Source organism: Venustampulla echinocandica (genome assembly GCF_003357145.1).
Source record: "Venustampulla echinocandica strain BP 5553 chromosome Unknown scaffold_5, whole genome shotgun sequence".
NCBI lineage: Eukaryota > Fungi > Ascomycota > Leotiomycetes > Helotiales > Pleuroascaceae > Venustampulla > Venustampulla echinocandica.
The window spans coordinates 13,988-32,485 of NW_022474210.1; the positions used below are offsets into that span (position 1 = coordinate 13,988).

Below are 18,498 nucleotides of genomic sequence, written 5' to 3' on the forward strand. Positions count from 1 at the left end.
TTTTTATTTAGCAGTTCCCCCTTTCTCTGCTTTCCCTTCCCTGGTTTTGCCTGCTTTTGTTGCGCTTGCGTCTGTCCCTCATAATCCAGCTTCCAGGCGCGTTGCCGTCATAACGCTCGTTCATTGAGGGCTCAGCAACCCCTTTGCTCTCCTAGATACTTACCTCAAGTCAAATTGGAGCGCATTGATTATACTACGTATTCCGTTTGAATTCCGAGCGCGTTGAACACTCAATTGGGGCTCCCACCGACGAGGGCTGCGTTCGGGTTTTTTCGCACCTCTACCTCCATCATCACCACCGCCGTCTAGCATTCCCGGTCCTCGCACCTGGCTGCAAAACGTCCAGTTCCACGTGCCATTGCGCCCGTTGAAAGAAGCCGAAATGCATTGCGCGCGTTCCAGTCTATCGTTCGAAGGATTTAAGGGTTCGCGGCGATCATCTTGTTGAATCGGATTTGAGTTGCCATTGGCTCGTAGCAGAACTACCTAGCCGTTGCGGTTACAACCCGGCCACCTGTAATATAGTGGTTAGTGAGGCCCGTCTGGATGGCAGCAACTGGTCACCAGCTCCAATAATTTCCCTTGATAAGACCTGTGTACCTGATCTGACAAATGACAGTGTTCCGAGTAGTGACATTGCTATTGTCTGGGTGAATCGAGGGCGTCGTCAACCGGGTTTGGGCCGTCCCATCGGATATAATTCGACCGGAAATTGCTCTCCGGTGTTCGACGCTGTGAGTCTTTGGGATTGGGCTAGCTCTTGAGTAACCCAGGGGACGTGGCAAAGAAGTGACGCGGTGGATTGCCAGAGACAGCTGGAACGATACTCGGAGACTAGGTCCTAGAGCTATAGCCTCACATCCCGTCAACCCACAGCGATTTAGTAAACGAGAATCTCGACGCTTGACAGTATCCAAGAGTCGCCTCGAAAATCTGGAAAACAGGACGGTGGGCGCTAAAGGACCCATACGTATTTTAGAAAACGTTTGTCCTTTTTTGACTTTGGTAAGAAACACCTCCCTATCCTCCCACCCCCTATGCTCTTGTAGCATTTTGCTTGTCTTAATGTATTAACATCATATTAGGTACAAGTTAAAGCTACTTCTCCGATCGACAAGTCCTGCATTGCTTCCTAGTAACGCAGTGGAGCTAGCCCACTTTCTCGCACCGGTTTCACCATCAAGCCAGTCGTGCCGCTTTCAATGGCTGCCTCTGAAGTCGACATGAAGTTCCTGGCTCAATTTGCTACTAACATCCAAATGGACCATCCCTTTCTGGCCAAAAATCTATTTCAAATCTTGGGAAATTTGACAATGCTCACCGACAAAGTTATTAGGGCCCGGAAACTTCGACGACTCGATACAACGCGTGATACCAAGTCGGTGGATCTGTACTGCCGCATCATCTGGTATGCTCGCGAAGGTCTCAAACTGCTAGAGGAGTACGTCCTCCCAATGGTCGCAAATTTCAGCCAGCTCAAGGTCCTCTCCTATAAGTTACGCGCATCATATTATCATCTCTACGTCTTATACCATAATTCACCGAAGGTGGCCATGAGGGCCAGCAACCAAGTCCATACGCCTCCAGGTCTCAAGTCGCCTCGAGTAGCAAAGCTCGATAAAGGAAAAGGCCTTGATCGCAACTCACCCGGTGATGATATTTTCCGACCCAGTTCTGTGCAGCCGACTCATCCTTTGGAAGGCGGTCCTGTCGGTGGCCCTCAAGGCATCACCTATCCGCCACCAGAATTCGCACCCAATTTCTTAGTTCCAGCTGCGGACTACCGGCCTATAGCTCTCCAATGCTTCCAAGAAGCCACTACTCTGACAGAGAAGCTGCTGTGGGGAAGCCATCCTCTCCGGCTCTCCGTTCGAGTCGAGTATGTCGCCTTCCTGTACGATTGTCTCCACGAAAGGGAAAGCTCGCGACAGCTGGCTAAAGTAACTATTGCTGAGGTATATAATGCGCAAGAGGGCATGGATGATGACATGTTTGAGGATGCGGCTGGGCTGGTGGGACTCTTGGGGAAAATGGTAAAACGTGGTTTGGGGTCTGGAGGGTCTGGAAGTACTCCTGGTGCAGGCAGCTCTGGTACGAGAGCAACCCCACCATCAAAGAGCAACGCTGCAGGGAGTCGGGTCGCGGTTCCGAGCCCAGGGATGGATAATCCGATATAAGAATTAGTGAACCTCTTCTACGGCTGATGGGCTGTTCTCGTTACGTCTATCGACACTAATGGCGAGCAGTTCATGTTTGGATCTTGCTTGCACTAGAGCTTCAAGGCTTTTTAATGGTGGGGATTTATTGCGTTGAGGTGCCGAGCATTTTCACATCAATTGGCGTTCAGCATACAACTGTACAAAATATGGGGGACTGCACATTTGCATCATCTGGGCGATTGAATTATACCCTTCACTGCAGTTTTTGCGGCGAGTCACTTACAATGGGGAAGTTAGTGCGAGTGCGTATTCAGTTGTATTATTTATGTGCCTGTGGCCATCTGCGTATTGCGTTTCTGGCTGTGAGGTGCTCTCGACTGTCCGATACTCTTCCGTCCAAGCATCACGACTCGACATCCATCTTAGTAACCGACAACTGCCTCTACGCAACTCTATCTCCCTTAAACTTCTTCTCGATAATCTCCGCCGCGACCATCCGCCCCGTCCAATTGAAAAATCCAGCCTGGACCTCCAACCATTTGTTTTCCCTATGCCTCTTCTCTAATTCCTCCAAGATCCGGCAGTCCTCTTCTGTCCAGATATTATCCGGCTGTAGACTTCTGTGCACACTTTCCTCAGTCTGCCCGCCACTGGCGCTTGATTCCGGGTATATCTGACCAACTTTGCCATAGTTAATGCCTTGTTGGGTTCGGCCGGCTTGTCTTTCTTGAATACAGTCGGGACAGTCGCATTCTTCGGATTTCTGGTCTCCTTCTTGGGGCCGCCTAGACAATGCTTTCTCTTTGCCCTTCTGCTTGTCACTCTTCTGTGGTTTACTTCCCCCTTCAGCAGAAGCAACCCCCTGTTCAGGCGTGGTATTCTCTCCCACATCAACGGCATCGTCGAAAATGGCCGCCATATCACCAAAGCCCCCATCTTCTGGTTTATCATCCTTCCCAATGGCGTCATTCGATTGATTTGCCTCTGCAGCTCCATCGTCCATTTGCGTAAGTTCATTATGCCTGGCCACGACCTCCTTCTTACTAGCGCCCAGGGCGATAGTGATTTCCTTCCAGGACTTATTAGCTTTCTTCATCTCTCTGAGCTTAGAGTCTTGCTCCTCTGTCCAAGACTTCCCGGAAATAGAGGTAGTATCGATTGCACTGTTGTTGTCCAGTTTCTGCTCTCCAAGTAGCTTGCTTTGGTTTTGGCTGACATGGTCGTCAAGTTTTGCGTCATCCTTCTTGTCTTTCTCGGCCATAGGTTGTTTGATATTCTAAACCCACGGAAATAATTAGCACAGATTTCAAGCTAAATCATGACAAGTCCAGAATTGTCTTCAAAACCTGAAGCTGTAGTGAAAATTATATAGCGATAACGAACATCAGTAGGCTGGGTGACTGTCACCTTCGGGGCGCGCCGCCTTTCATCTCGTGGGCCTTTTGGTACTGAGAGCAACGAACCTCCAGCGACCCAGTTTGTAAATGAGATACGGACTTTCCGCTCTTTAGATTCGGATGGCGCCATTTTATCCGGTGGTTGCTAGTAGGACCAAGTACAATATCGACGAGTGAATAAATGAGGGATTTGTTTTGGGGGTTGACTCTCAGCGATGGCTTTTTTGAGCAATTTGTATAAGAAGTCTATGATATCAAAGTAAGGGCTCAAATGTACGATAACACGTGCTGTGCCCAAAGAAGCTGGAATTGTTCACCGCTTGGTTGAGGCCGCTTGTGGATATCCAGGGGACTGGACAATTCACTTCTCGTCGAGTCATTTGCGTCTCCTAAGTTAATAACCGCATTTATACTATTCTCAATACAAGTTACCAAACAGGCAGTCCCTTGTTTATATCCTATCCATGGAAATTTCGGAGATATTAAGCCGGGTATGTTGGAATTATGTAGTATAATAAAGCATCAAGGCAGCTTTCAAACCTTCAACCGTGTAAGATATATTTCGTACGATTTATCCAACCGCAGAAGGCAGTTTTAGTGGCTAAACATATAGCGCTAAATGTGCTGCCAGGCGTCTTTGAAACTATATATACATATCAGGACCTCTTCCTCCCACTTAAGCATTTCTCTAGCAGGCTCACGTAAGGGTTGTTACCTACATACCTACCAATTACTACTACCCGAGCTTGTAGGAGGATAAATGCACCCGCCGTCATAGGTACCTAGGTATAGACGTAATGTGGTGGCTCAAGTTGAACCTCGTAACTTAATGTAACACGGAAGAATAACTATATCTCTATTGGGATAATAGAAGGGTATTCTTAGATTACTGCTAATGTAAATGTGACAGTGATCTAATAATGATACCTAGTTCTACTATAACTGAATAGAAAGAGAGCCTTCTCCCAGCACCCCCGCGCGCTTATAACGCACAATATAAGGATCGCTACAGATATTGCAATTAACATCGATCGAAGAACAAGAGATATCATAACCAACCTACAGAGGCTCACTAGTCTATTTGGGTTGGATTAACTAAGGTAGCAATAATTAATAATTGTAACCTGAGGAATAATAATTATATCGACGATATGGCTAGCTAAATCAGAGCAGCTGTGCTAGGATTCGGAAATCGGGAATACATACATCACACCAATAGTAGGGCCATATGATCATAGCCATCATTCACGCTATAGCTGCACAATAGAAGTGCCTTTAGTAGGTAGAAGTATGCCCCGTGAGCCTTTTCCTCAGCAAAAATTGGCTCATAGGTGAGCAGGATAGCATTCCAAGGTTGTTAAGATTCGGGGTCTGTTGTAGGTTGAAACGTAATATGCATCATCGGCTGAGTACTGCGGTAACCGGTCGTTTTGCTAACTTCTATTGTGCCCCTAGTTTGTCAGGTCCAATATGTGTTGTCGTAGGGTTGTATATAGCACCTGGGTGTACTCATTTGCCCTAATAGCAGACCTCAGACGCGGGCGGCCGGGCACCAAGGTGACCAAGCGCAGGAGCTCGATACTGTTTCGGAAGCTTGGCTCCCAAGGTCCAAATCTCGGACAGATACAGAAATAAATATTACCGTAAGATTGTAGGCGCGGTTCGCGAAAGGCACGTAGTTGGCCGTGATCCCATCTTCGACCGTTTGTTTCCTTGAAGCACTACTTTTGCGGTATGTGATATTCCGACAAGGGAGGTTCTAATCAACTCAGGTACTTCGCGCGACGTATTCGTATTCGTACTGTAGCCAGCGAGACATGGCACGTGATCTCGGCAAAGGAAAATCTCCCGCGCACAACAGAACATTTGCAGAATTCCAACCTACCTACCGAACTTCGACAACTACGCAAATCCTCACCATTAGAAGCTCATCAATTCTACTGGAAGACTGTCATCATGTCTAAAATCACAGTCGGTAAGTTATGCTATCTTCTGGCGGTGTCTTCCTTTCCTGTTTCTGCTGAGGTTGCCCATACTGAATTATATTTGCCACAGCCGGAGTGCGTACCAACGTCCAAGAGCTTCTCCAATACTCTCTCGAAACCAAGAAGAGGAACTTCCTCGAAACCGTCGAACTCCGTACGTATAGAATCTATAGATATCTTGTTTTACAGTAAGTTACTAGTGCTAATCTATAGTAGAAATCGGCCTTAAGAACTATGATCCCCAACGTGACAAGCGTTTCTCTGGAACCGTCCGCCTGCCCGTCGTTCCGCGCCCCAACATGAGCATCTGGTACGTCTCGAACCCTAGGAAAGCAATTTAGCTGAGGGCTACGGCTGATGGGTTTCTAGCATTCTAGGTGACCAGCATGATATCGATCGTGCCAAGCACGGTGGAATCGATGCTATGTCCTCTGACGACTTGAAGAAGCTCAACAAGAACAAGAAGTTGATCAAGAAGCTTGCCCGCAAGTACGATGCCTTCGTCGCATCCGACACGCTCATCAAGCAAATTCCTCGTCTCTTGGGTCCTGGTCTTTCTAAGGGTAAGTCTTGCTGAATTCCAAGATCCTAGAACACGGACTAACTGCTTCACAGCTGGTAAATTCCCTACCCCGGTCTCCCATAACGAGGATTTGAGCGGCAAGATCAACGAAGTTAAGTCGACCATCAAGTTCCAGCTGAAAAAGGTCCTGTGTATGGGTGTGGCTGTTGGCAATGTCGGCATGACTGAGGACCAGTTGATCTCCAACATTATGTTGGCCATCAACTACCTTGTGTCTCTGTTGAAGAAGGGATGGCAAAACGTGGGAAGCTTGACTATCAAGGCTTCCATGTCTCCTCCCAAGCGCATCTTCTAGATTATTGAGTTGTTGAGCACTCTTTGCTGAGCTGCTTGCGCGAAATGGTAGTTGTTAGACAAGGTTAAATAGCAAGTCAAACCAATGCAATGCAATGCCAACAAAAGAGACGAAGTCTGCACTATAGCAAAATGTTTAATTTACGTGACACGGCGACCCTGAGGCACTAGTAAACCCATTTGAAAATTTTCTCATGTAGCAAACTTCGTGGGGGAGGGTTGCTGGCTGAGATACCTAGGTAAGTATAGTGTGTAGACACATTGCACATGCAGGCTCAAAGATATTTCGGGCTCTAGCACGTTTGAGAGGAAGAAATTCTACGCACCACAAGTTCTCCAACTGATAAACAAGAAAGAACATTGAAGGGGCCTTTGTGCATGGTACGAATATACACGTTACGCAAGCACCGAGTTAAGGGTTGGCCGGCGATGGTCACTCTGGGGAAAGGCTAAGAGGATAAATAACGACCAGGACCCATTGCAATAATGTCCTTTCCGTACACAGCTCACAGCACCCATTATTCATACTGGTATCTACATCGTCCAGGGCGCCACGATTCCGGTGGCGGACCCTCCTCCCCCAATAGGCCCAATTGCCATGCTCGTACGTAGACTGGTAGTACACGCAGAATCGTCATGGTTTTGTTTTGTAGAGACCACCCCACAGTCAACATCCGAGAGAATCGGCGAAGTCGGCTGGTAGGAAAGAGTGTTCACCTTTCTTCGAGGGAGCCGGGAACGGAGGAAAACCCATAGTGTCTTGCGACACGAATAACCCTCAGCAGCCACCGTAGTGGAGCACCCATGTAAAATGTTATAAGTATTAATTATAACCTCTACTGATGATAAGGAGAGAAGAAGTTCTGAAGAGCGAAGAAGCTTTTGTAGGAAAACTTTTGGTACCCGAGGCGCTAACCCTTTGAGGGATGGTGCGGCGGACTTTGCTCGCCAGTTGCGGTGTTTGCAGCGTTTGCGGTGTTTGCTTTGGCGGTCCACGTGCCCGATGCCGCCCGAGCACTCGAGTACTCGAGTGATGCTTGGCCTACCTATTTATTAATAAGCAATTCGCTATTCTTTCTCCGGCCCGGAGCCGAACCGACAATCAATTTCTTCGGTCGTCACCAAGAAAAGACTCCTTAATTCATAAGGTAATGTACGAAGTACCTAGGCACCTACTTAAGGTATGCAAGTATGTACCTGACCTTAGTTAGGTACGAAACAACGCACCCAACGACCTCATCTTGCTTGCAAGCTATTGACAGGACACGACCTTAGAAAGCACCAGGGCTACGCCTATCCCTATCCCTATCCCTATCCCTATCGATAGCAACATCCCCGACTCCTTTGCTTCAAATTAATTCTGCGTGCTACATTCTACATTCTACAGATCATATCACGTGCGCCGCCGACCCCTTTACGTCGCTGCTCAGCCTCTTCAAACCTGTTCGATTCGTTAGCGGCGCTCTGGTGGGCCGTGTAGTTCTGATTGAGTAATGCAGCAGAGTTAAGTACCTAGGTAGGTAAGGTAAGGTAAGGTAAGGTAAGGTAAGTCAGGTAGTAGGTAAGCTCCATTAGTCACCGCAACATGCCGGCCTTCTTTCTCCCTTCCAACCCAACTTAAAGGTATCATTCTGGCATAAAAGAATCCGGAGTGGCCACCCCTTCGTTACAGCTCGATGTTGCACTTTTGAATCTGCAAGTAGACCTTTGTGCGTTTCTCCTTCCGCCGATGCGTTCGTTTCCTTTGAAGTTTCCTGCTTGAAATCCTCGGTGACCAATGCGAGTAACACTTTGCTCGTCCTTTCTAGGCACTCTGCTACTTCTATCTTAACATCCTCCAGTATGCTTCCGCCGAGCGGACAAGGCGGCGGATCTGTATCAAGTCAATCTATCCAAGTTACCAACGCCGTCCCGTTATCCCCTGCCAGTAGAAGAATTCCCACGGGTGCCAAGATGGAATCTGATCAGGTGAGCGCGGCGCCTTCAGCGCCCACTACTCCTTCATATGCTAGCAGCGTATCGCCTCCCGAGGCGGGTCAAAGTAATACTTTACGGGCACTTCCCCTCCCCGTGGACGAGTCTCTTGAAGCACGGATCGAGCGCCTAGGAAGGCAGAGGCCCGAGGCATTCGACTCTATATGGGCCGAAATTGGATTTATCTTCTCGATTTCCATGTCCCAAATCCTAGCTGTAAGACACAATCTTTGGCTGGCTTTTCAATCTTGATTGCTGACCTTATTAGGAGTACTTTGTGTCTGGATTCACGGTCGTCATTCCTACATTGACCGCAGATTTACATATTTCTGCGGCGTCGTCAATATGGCCGGCAGGCGCCTTCTCATTAACCGTGGCATCGTCCCTTTTGATTTTTGGAAGGTTGGCCGACATGTACGGAGGATATCCAGTCTATGTTGCCGGCCAAGCTTGGCTTACAGCATGGAGTTTAGTCGCTGGCTTCTCCCGTAATGAGTTGATGCTCAACTTCTGTCGTGCTCTTCAGGGATTAGGACCAGCTGCATTTTTACCATCTAGTATCATGATCCTCGGTAGCACATACCGACCTGGCCCAAGGAAGAACCTCGTATTCAGCATTTATGGAGCCTGTGCCCCGTTCGGCTTCTATGTCGGGATCTTTTTCGCTGGACTCACTGCCGAGTACACAACCTGGGGTTGGTATTTCTGGATCGGAGCAATCTTGGCTGCCATTACTGCCCTGACATCATATCTTACTATCCCGAGAGACATGCAGGAGAAACGCAAGAGCGCTCACAGACCGAAGATGGACTGGGTGGGCGCAATACTCATGTTTTCTGGGCTGATATTGTTTACATTCGCCATCGTCGATTCATCCCACGCGCCTCAGGGATGGAAAACGTCTTACATCTATATTTTATTTATAGTTGGGTCGCTTCTGCTAATCTCTCTTTTTTATTTCGAACCCCGCGCCGAGCACCCTTTACTACCTGCATCTCTTTTTAAAGTTCCTTCTATGCCGGCGCTCATCGTAGTTCTTTTTTTCACGGCTCCCTGGGGATATTCATGCTCTACGCTACCTTCTACATGGAAGGTATTATGGGGATCTCACCATTACGTCTTGTTGCGTGGTACACTCCCATGGCACTTGGTGGTTGCATTATATCTACATTCGGCGGCTTCATCTCGCATCTGGTTCCGGGAACCGTCCTTATTACTATTGCTGGCACATCATGGATCATCGCGCCGTTGCTCTTCGCCATTGCACCGCAAAATGCAACATATTGGGAATACATTTTCCCCTCTATGATATGCGCAACCATGGGAATCGACATTACATTCAACATCACCAACGTCTTCATCACCACATCCCTCCCACAGCAGCAGCAGGGTCTTGCGGGGGGGCTAATCATGCTGTTGTTTCACCTTGGAATTGCGGTCTGCCTTGGGTTCGCAGATATCGTGAACACATATACGATAGCTAGACTTGGATCTCGGAAAAGCTACCAAGCAGTGTTCTGGCTCGAGGTGGCTTGTGCGGCGGTTGCACTTATCATCTTGATATTCTTTGTAAAGATCACAAAGGCAAAGAGCGATTTAACCATTGAAGAAAGAGAAGAATTGGAGGCATTGGAGGCATTGGAGGCCAGAGAACCAAAGAGCGGGAATAATATAAATCCAGGCGAGGGCATCAAGGAGGGGAACACCGCCTATTTAACGTAGGAGCCTACGTCAAAAAGGATAGCCCATGGGGGAAAAGAGTAATACATCTGTATTCATAGAGTTCGGGACGGAGGTAACGATACCCACACTATAGATGCAATTATTTTCCGGTCAAATTTCGGGCCACCCATTTAATTATGAATTCGAGTTAAACAATACGACCCGAGGTACTTATCTATCTGCGTTGCCTTACGTACCTAGGTAGGTAGGGATCGAGGAATATCACTCGTCGGGCATTTTCGGGATTAGTTTTGCCCTCAGCTCAGAGAGTATATTCAAGAGCCTTGAAGCCCAATAGGTGAGATGGTCGGTACATAGATACTTTATGACATTAGTTACAACCTATGTGAATTAAAAAAAAACCGTACTAATAATCTATCACCATCGACTACCATGTGGGCTTCGGTAAAGTTGTCTCAGCTGTCAGCACCAAGAATCCCTGGCTCTACTTTGTAGTTGATTTTGCACAGTTAGGATAGGGCCGAGTGCTAGAACTTCTAGCAACCACATATATTATCAAGCTACATAGTCACAAGAATAGTGCCACCTGTGGCAATAACTATTGAAAGGATAGCTTGTGATAGGAGAGGAGTTTAGCGATATCCCTAAAACTATACGAGTCGATCGAATAGGCGCGCGTATCAGAGCTAGGATGGTCGTATAGCCGGCCGTACTGTAGGCACTGGCTAGCTTACGTTGCGGCGCGACAACCTCAACTTATAACCATTCGACTTTCTTTCTAAAAGGACCGAACTTACACTCCCGGAGAGATATCGAGTTCGAGACTGCTTGTTCTCTCACTCCGAACCTAAGTGCTGGGAACCTTGGCCATCGGAGTTATGGAGCTATTCCACGATATCACACCATTTCCTACTCATACCGAGCACGGCCAGGTTGCACCTGAAATGGGAGCTTCAACCACTCAAGTACGAGTAGGGAAAAAAGTTCCTAAGCTCCGTCGGTCATGCGAATTGTGTCGGAACTCGAAAGGCAAATGCTGTCCTAGTAAAGACAGTAACCAGTGCCAGAGGTTTGTAAAACTGTACGCTGTGGTCATGAGATACAGTGGACTAACAACTCGCAGATGTGCTAAGGAGGGAAAACAATGCGTCTTCCTCGAAGCTAAACCAAGGCCTAAACGGGCAAAGAACTCTAGAATGTATGCACCTAGGCTTGAGATTTTAAGGATCTTTCTGCTTATTTGGATTTTTGCAGGCGTGTTGCGGAAATGGAGGAGAGGCTGGATGACCTGGTCGCTCTTCTTACACCAAATGCACAGGCTACGAAGCAGGTTGCCACTCAATCAGGTCTAGCCACGATATCGCCTTTGAAGATAACCGACCAAGCACTCTCTACTTTGCTTCCTCTAGAAGCTCCACAGCTTCGATCGCAAGATTTTTCAGTTCCTCAACACTATTATCCTTCAACATTTTCATTTGCAGATGTTGTACTTGGTGACTTGCCAGATCCTATATCTAAGAGCATTATTAGTTTCGAGCAAGCCGAAAACTCAATCCAGGTTTTCAGGTCAAAAGCTGCCAGGTTTCCATTTGTTCTAGTGTCTTCGCAGATGTCATTAGATAGTCTCCGACGAGAGCGGCCATTTCTCCTACTATCTATACTGACTTTTGCTTCGCAGAAAAATGCGAAGATACAAGATCAACTTGAACTTGAGCTCAAGGAATATCTTAGCAAAAAGGTTATTGTTAATGGGGAGAAGAGCTTGGATCTCTTACAAGGCCTCCTTGTATATCTTGCATGGTGAGTTGCTCTGGATCGTATCATGGGCTGCGTGAGGGGGGTTGATGTGCCATAGGTATCACTTTTATTTCAAGGTCGACCACCAGCAAGTGTATCAACTGATCCAAATGGCGGTCTCGATGACTGTTGATTTGGGAATTAACAAGTCGCCTCAAGAGAAAACACCAGCAAGCCTATCGATTTTGACACCGCTGCTACCTCAATCAAGGGGTTGCCTTCAAGAACTAGAGTATCGTAGGACATTTCTTGGGTGTTATTACCTTGCATCATCGTACGTAGGTTTCTGCATAAAAGAATCTGGACTAATCAGAGCTTTTAGGGTGTGTCGAGATTTGAAGAAACCAAGCAACATGCGTTATGGTGCTTACACAGAGGAGTGCTGTCAGGTATTGGGCCGGGCAGCTGAATCAGAAACAGATTATCTTGTGCCGTACTTTATCCGATTAGAACAATTTGCAGAAGATGTCAATCGAGCTTTTAGCTATGATGCCTCCCTTGAGCTAGTCGAGATCGATACTGTCAGGATCGAAGTTCTTTCCAAGGCATTTGGTGAACAACTCAAGCAATTCGAGTCGGCTTTCCCTATACAGGTATGGAATAATAGTAAGTGTTCCACACCCGAATAATGTATGTGTTCTCGCGTTCTGATATCTATCTAGCTTCAATAAGAATGTCTTACTATTTCGTCCGCATCTACGTCAACGAGATTGGCTTCCATGCAAAACCACACCCGCCATCCGACATCCTACCAGCGTTAGCGGCCCGACGGTTATGGTACTATTCTACAAGCAGGAATGAATCGTCGATGCATTGTGTGCAAAGCTCGAAAACCTATTTAGATCACTTCCTCTCACTCCCTGATATCGAATCCTTAGACCTCGTCCTACCGGACATTTTCCGTACCGTCTACGCCATATCGATCATTGGGGCGTTTGTTACTGCTCTTGATGCTCCTGCTCTGGATCATGTTAAAGTGCGTGAGCTAGCAGATCTCGACAAGTATTTAGACGCCGTGATAACCAAAACCGAGGGGCTTGCTCCAAAAGAAATCGAGCAGGATCACAACTCATGGATGTCGAATTTGAGCCTACTATTTCAATGCTACAAGGACTGGTTTCACCAGATCTTGAATGATCCCTCTGTTATAGGGAATTTCGCTATTGGACGACTACAGGACTCCGTTGCGGGAATCCTCCCATTGACTATGGAACAATGTATCAACTTCACAGGCTTGATAGAGGGACACGATTGGTCTGATGTCCATTGGGAAGATATTTAGGCCAGTCTCCATACCTCCCAGCCTTATGGACAGACGGCTAGCTCTCTTAGATAATGTCAAACTGGGGTTGAATAGTGACCAAAACTCAAACCCTAAATGACCCGAATATCCAACTGACTACAAACACTTAAGTTCATATTAGACGACCAACAGGAGGAGGATTCTCAATTCTAACGCGTAAATGGACATTGAGTTACATCGCCTGACTAACGAGGAGAAACTGAGGGAGACGGTTTGGTTCCCATTAAATTGGCCTTTGTCGAATGCGACAACATATAGTCTACGAGGACTTCCCCTGCTTGGATTTGGAGGCTGTGAGTCTCTGACTAGGGAATGAAGTTATGTAATACAACAATAGCTTATACTTTGAAATATAATAGCGCTGGAATTTTGCGCCCTGAATAGGGCCGCAAAAGCAGCTTGTGCATCATTATACATATCTTCATTACATATCAGCTCTATCTTGACCTAAATTGTTCCCCTAGATATATATATATATGTACACTGACTCCTTGGCTGGTTTATCATCCGGGTTCACGCCTTCATTTATTTTTATAATGGTATCGACAGCAACCTCCACATAGGCTGCAAGCTAGGATAAGTGGTCTCTCGGCCAAGAAAAAAAAAGCAGGAGAACAAGGTGTTTACAAGGACTCGCAAGATCTCTCTCGTGCTAGACCTAATTATAAGCGCCGAGCTACTCTAATAGGGACGTCTGCTGTGTGATAGTAGCATCAAGGTTATGAAGCCAGTACGCCACGAGAATCATTATGTAGAGGAATATGTGTTATACTGTATCTAATACTGTTTCTGGGACCGGGTAACTCGACCATCATGAAGTACTATATCCCGATATGATTCCTAATCACTAAGGATGCGATCTCTGTAGAATAGAGCGGGGCTTTTGCGATAGCAAATGCCAATACGAGTACCGTCGCTGGGGATCTCGGTATGTACCTCCCTCTGTTTCCTTCCTAATTCCAATTGTTTAGAAATGATCGGCCCTCGATGTATACTTGCAGAAGAAGAGCGTAAAGAGAAGACTGCCAATGCAGGAGCTTACTCGGAGCCGTAACCAACTGGATTACTTGGACCCCGGGGGTTTCATAAGTACAGCCTGCACCGCCATTTTAGGGTGGGTTTTTACTACTTGGGTAGTCGATACAGGGAAATGCGACGATAACTGGGTTGCAGATTTTAGGTGGGATAGGCGCTACATTGTAATCTAAACTGTAAGCTATATTAGTTCCAATGTCAACTCTATTTCCGCCCCTTCCCCTCGTCGTCAAGTCCTAACACCATTACCTGATTTCAACGTTGTCACATTTGCTATTACCACTTACCATTAGTCTTACAATAACCATGCTAATGCCCCTCATTATGGCGCCAGTTTGATTGCGGGTGAGTGCTGCAGTGGAGTTTTCTGCTCGTTTTGTTTGGAGAAGAGTAGCGTTAAACGAGTGGGTTGATTGCTATTTAGTTGGCGGTAGTTAGTGATGAGAGCGAACCGGGTTCGACATAAGATAGACTGCGGATCGGCTTGGTGCTGATTTTGTTCTGTGGTATGTTATCATATAATACTCATATGATAGGGTGATATATAGTAACACAGTTATGTAGGAGGAAGAAGTACATGTGAGGGGCTTTTTATGTTGTTTCTGAGCGATGCCCGGGTTACCGTTTAGTACTTTCCCTTGTATCTTGCGACGAGATCAAAGGGATTAGGGAATAAGCTTGGCGATATGATGTGTTAGTGGGTTTTATGTAGGATCGTTTATGAGAGAAGGACAAGTAGGAGCATTGGAGTAGGTCGAGGTAAGTCTTTCCCGGCTAGTTGATGGTAATAGAAATGCCGGTAGATTTCAAAAGGGAGGAATCGTAAATTGAAATGAGGACTACCTGGCCCGAGAGACGAGGCCCTCAATTTGGATAAAATCTACACCATTGAGCAATTAACGCCCTTGGCAAGTATTCAGATAATTTGTACATTTGGACTTTCATAAAATGATATGTAACTGGGCGTTATCACCTAAAGCTACCTATGCAATGATTTCAATTCAATTTGTTCTCGGTCCTCGTCTCAATCATAATCCTGAGTCATATTCCGTTTTCTGTTCATAATATTTACTCTGGCCGTTCTAGTTTAAAGACGAGATTGGGCGGGAGGTTGAGCATTCTTCTCTGTTGCATCATGGATGCGTGCACCAAGTCCGGGATCGACCTTTGTAAACATTTCATAAGTGCGCTTACGAGTATCCTCCTTTGCTGAGCATAAATGGACAGAAACATTGGTGACAAAGTTGTCCTGTTGACCAGGGGTCCTGCCGAGAACATCCCAGAGCCCCTTGGCCTGGACATAATCATCCGGGGTGACCTCGGACAAGAATGAGACAGCAGCACCAGCCCACTTCTCATGATCATTGACGGTCTTGTAAGGCTTGTAGCTTAAGGAACGGTAAGAAGATGGGTAGTTGGGATTCGCGCCGTAATTGCCGTTAACGGCCATGGCGCCATCACGTTGGTACGGGTTGAAAGCCTTGAGAGGAGCGTTAACTGGGATTTGTTGGTAGTTGGTTCCGAGGCGGTGGCGGTGGGTATCTGGGTAAGAGAAAAGGCGTGATTGAAGAACGGGGTCAGCAGATGGCTCAACACCCGGAACCAAATGGGACGGCGAGAAAGCGACCTGCTCAATTTCGGCGAAGTAGTTCTCAACGTTCTTGTTGAGAGTCATCTTGCCGAAGGGCCGTAGTGGGACATCCTTCTGTGGCCAGACCTTGGTCAAATCGAAGATGTTCCAGCGGAACTTCTCCGCCTGCTCCTGAGTCAGGACTTGAACGTAGACGGTCCATGATGGATGATCGCCGTTTTGAATGGCCTCGAAGAGATCTTGAGTGTTCCAGTCTGGGTTCTCAGATGCCATCTTGCCCGCCTCCTCATTGGTGAAGGTCTTGTTGCCCTGATCGGTCTTCAAGTGGATCTGGATGTAGACGAAAGAGCCATCTGCCTTCACAAACTTATGTGTGTGGCCCGAGTAGCCATTCATGTGACGGTAAGAGTATGGGGTGCCACGGTCGCTGAAAAGATGCATGAGCTGGTGGACTGCCTCTTGGTGGGTTGAGAGATAATCCCAGAACATGGTGGCATCCTTCAGGTTGGTCTGGGGGTTCCGCTTCTGGGTGTGAATGAAGAGCGGGAACAACGTTGGGTCGCGGATGAAGAAGATGGGGGTGTTATTGTACACCCAGTCCCAGTTGCCCTCTTCCGTATAGAATTTGATGGCGAATCCTCGAGGATCGCGGGCTGTGTCTGCAGAACCCTTCTCGCCGCCGACGGTCGAGAAACGAACCACACAAGGAGTCTTTTTGCCAACACCATTGAGCATATCGACGGAGGTGATATCGCTGATGTCGTGGGTGACCTCGAACTCTGTTCCACATGAAGGTTAGTAGATATCCCAACGGAGGACGACTGGGTGTGTTGGGGTAGTTGAGCATACCGCCATATGCGCCGGCGCCCTTTGCATGGACCACACGCTCGGGGATACGTTCACGGTCGAAATGGGCCAGCAGATCGATCAAGTGGAAGTCCTGGAGCAAGAGCGGGCCATTCTGGCCGACACGTTGGAAGGCCTCGGGGTTGTTTATGGGACAGCCATTGGAGGTGGTGTAGAAGGGCTTCTCATTGTACTTGAAGGTCGACGCGGACTTATCGTCGGCACCCATTTTGTATGAATGGCGGAGGGAGTGGTTTTAGTTGGGTAGGTAAGGTTAGGTATTGAACGGAGAGGAAGCTGAGATGGGAATTGGAGGGAGGGTGGAGGTGATGATTGTGGTTGTGGTTGTGGTTGTGATGGTGATGCTGATGCTGAGCAAGGGAAAGGGAAAGGGAGAGGGACGGGGAAGAGGAAAAGGAGGGGAAAAGGAGGGGAGAGGGGAAAGGCGAGCTTATGAGTTTATAAGCCGACTTTCCACCAAGTACAAGTAACCTGCAGCAACAACATGCAGCATGGAACCCTGAGAACCCCAGGAGGCCTAGTTACTGTCGCCCAGGAGCCCAGCGTGCAATGCGTGAGAGTGAGACCGTGAGGGTGGACGGCGGATCGCCCATATCCGTTCTCCGTTCTCTGTATGTGGTACGAGTACGCACTGTAGTAGGAGGCGGAGGAAGTGGTAGTACCGTGGTCCAGCAGTAGTCCAGTGGTAGGTAGTACTACGAAATACGTACTTCGGTGCAGGATGAGGTGTATCCTGCTATCCGGCCTGAAAGGACGCAAGCAGCTCTCCCCAAGGTTCGGGCCTAGTTACACATAACGCGTCAACGCCAAGCGTGGCCGTCCGCTGAGCCAATGGGCGGCTGCATGTTGCCAATTAGCAAAGAGTCGCCGTTATATCCACATCTAGGTACTGTACCTACGAAGTACGGATTCCGTAGTACCTTGGACTTTGGACTTAGACCTTTGGTCTTAGACTTAGACTTGCACTTAGACTTGCACTTGCACTTCCACCTTCCTATTCCTACTCCGCAGCTCTATATCCACCTCCGTACGTACTCGTATCTTAGGTACATCATGTACAGTACATGTACCTACAAGTACCTCTACAGAGTAGGTGTGTCGACGAGGTACGTCCCTACGTACCGTTCTTGTTTATAGCCTTCTCGACTGGTACCTAGGTACCTAGGTATTCAAGTATGCCTCAAAAGGAGGCATTGTATGAATATTATACGACAATGTACAGTACCTATCATTGTACATAGTAGTACGCTGCATAGTCGTAGGAGTAACGGATGGTTACCTACGAAGCACCCCCGTCCCCCCGTAGGCACTTGGTGCTTGGTGCTTAGTACTTGGTAGTGGGGAAGGAGGGGTAAACCGTCGATGGATGTGCTTGTTTACTGACTAATTCCAGGCCACAGTCTAATCCCGGCCTGACCGGAAAGTGTTGAACTAGCAACTCTCGTAACTCTCTTGTAGTCTGTTATACTAAGGTACCTACGTACCTTAGGTAAGATATGCACATCACGAGGTATGTACCTTAGTATGTACCGAGAGTATCGACTTTGTACTTGCCTGCTTGCCCTACTCGTATAGGCCAAGGCCAACCGGTGGCCACCGACAAAAGGATGCAAATTACATAGGTACAAATCAATTATACCATTGACTGTGCTGTGCAGTCTGTCTCCGTATGTCCAGTGCCAGTACTAGGTAGGTATGCTTAGAGGGCCCCGATCCCAAATGCCGAGAGCAACAACGAGACAAGCACATCATCCCTAAGGAGTCTGCCTACCTAGGTAAGGTACCTACCAACTCGAGGATGATCGTTCGACTTCCACCCCTCCGCCCCCA

At 47.6% G+C, this 18,498-nt stretch overlaps 6 protein-coding genes across 6 annotated transcripts; 4 read left to right on the forward strand and 2 right to left on the reverse strand.

Moving 5' to 3' along the window:
- Positions 1–1,202: 1,202 nt before the first annotated feature.
- Positions 1,203–2,177, forward strand: BP5553_06902 (14-3-3 protein; the record flags this gene model as incomplete). Its single annotated transcript, XM_032015525.1, has 1 exon — positions 1,203–2,177. The coding sequence occupies one exon, from the start codon at positions 1,203–1,205 to the stop codon at positions 2,175–2,177; it is 975 nt and encodes a 324-aa protein (XP_031867794.1).
- Positions 2,178–2,601: 424 nt separating this feature from the next.
- On the reverse strand, positions 2,602–3,686 carry BP5553_06903 (uncharacterized protein; the record flags this gene model as incomplete). The annotated part of the gene is made up of 2 exons (XM_032015526.1): positions 2,602–3,435; positions 3,543–3,686. The coding sequence occupies 2 exons, from the start codon at positions 3,684–3,686 to the stop codon at positions 2,602–2,604; spliced, it is 978 nt and encodes a 325-aa protein (XP_031867795.1).
- A 1,826-nt stretch (positions 3,687–5,512) lies between these two features.
- Positions 5,513–6,419, forward strand: BP5553_06904 (Ribosomal protein; the record flags this gene model as incomplete). Its single annotated transcript, XM_032015527.1, has 5 exons — positions 5,513–5,531; positions 5,612–5,695; positions 5,758–5,851; positions 5,911–6,104; positions 6,157–6,419. 5 exons carry the CDS (start codon positions 5,513–5,515, stop codon positions 6,417–6,419), a joined length of 654 nt encoding a protein of 217 aa, XP_031867796.1.
- A 1,841-nt stretch (positions 6,420–8,260) lies between these two features.
- On the forward strand, positions 8,261–10,114 carry BP5553_06905 (uncharacterized protein; the record flags this gene model as incomplete). Its single annotated transcript, XM_032015528.1, has 3 exons — positions 8,261–8,608; positions 8,661–9,292; positions 9,400–10,114. 3 exons carry the CDS (start codon positions 8,261–8,263, stop codon positions 10,112–10,114), a joined length of 1,695 nt encoding a protein of 564 aa, XP_031867797.1.
- Positions 10,115–10,953: 839 nt separating this feature from the next.
- BP5553_06906 (uncharacterized protein) lies at positions 10,954–13,154 on the forward strand (the record flags this gene model as incomplete). The annotated part of the gene is made up of 6 exons (XM_032015529.1): positions 10,954–11,144; positions 11,199–11,273; positions 11,330–11,875; positions 12,084–12,146; positions 12,195–12,478; positions 12,535–13,154. 6 exons carry the CDS (start codon positions 10,954–10,956, stop codon positions 13,152–13,154), a joined length of 1,779 nt encoding a protein of 592 aa, XP_031867798.1.
- Positions 13,155–15,297: 2,143 nt separating this feature from the next.
- Positions 15,298–16,876, reverse strand: BP5553_06907 (Catalase; the record flags this gene model as incomplete). The annotated part of the gene is made up of 2 exons (XM_032015530.1): positions 15,298–16,580; positions 16,651–16,876. 2 exons carry the CDS (start codon positions 16,874–16,876, stop codon positions 15,298–15,300), a joined length of 1,509 nt encoding a protein of 502 aa, XP_031867799.1.
- Positions 16,877–18,498: the final 1,622 nt, after the last annotated feature.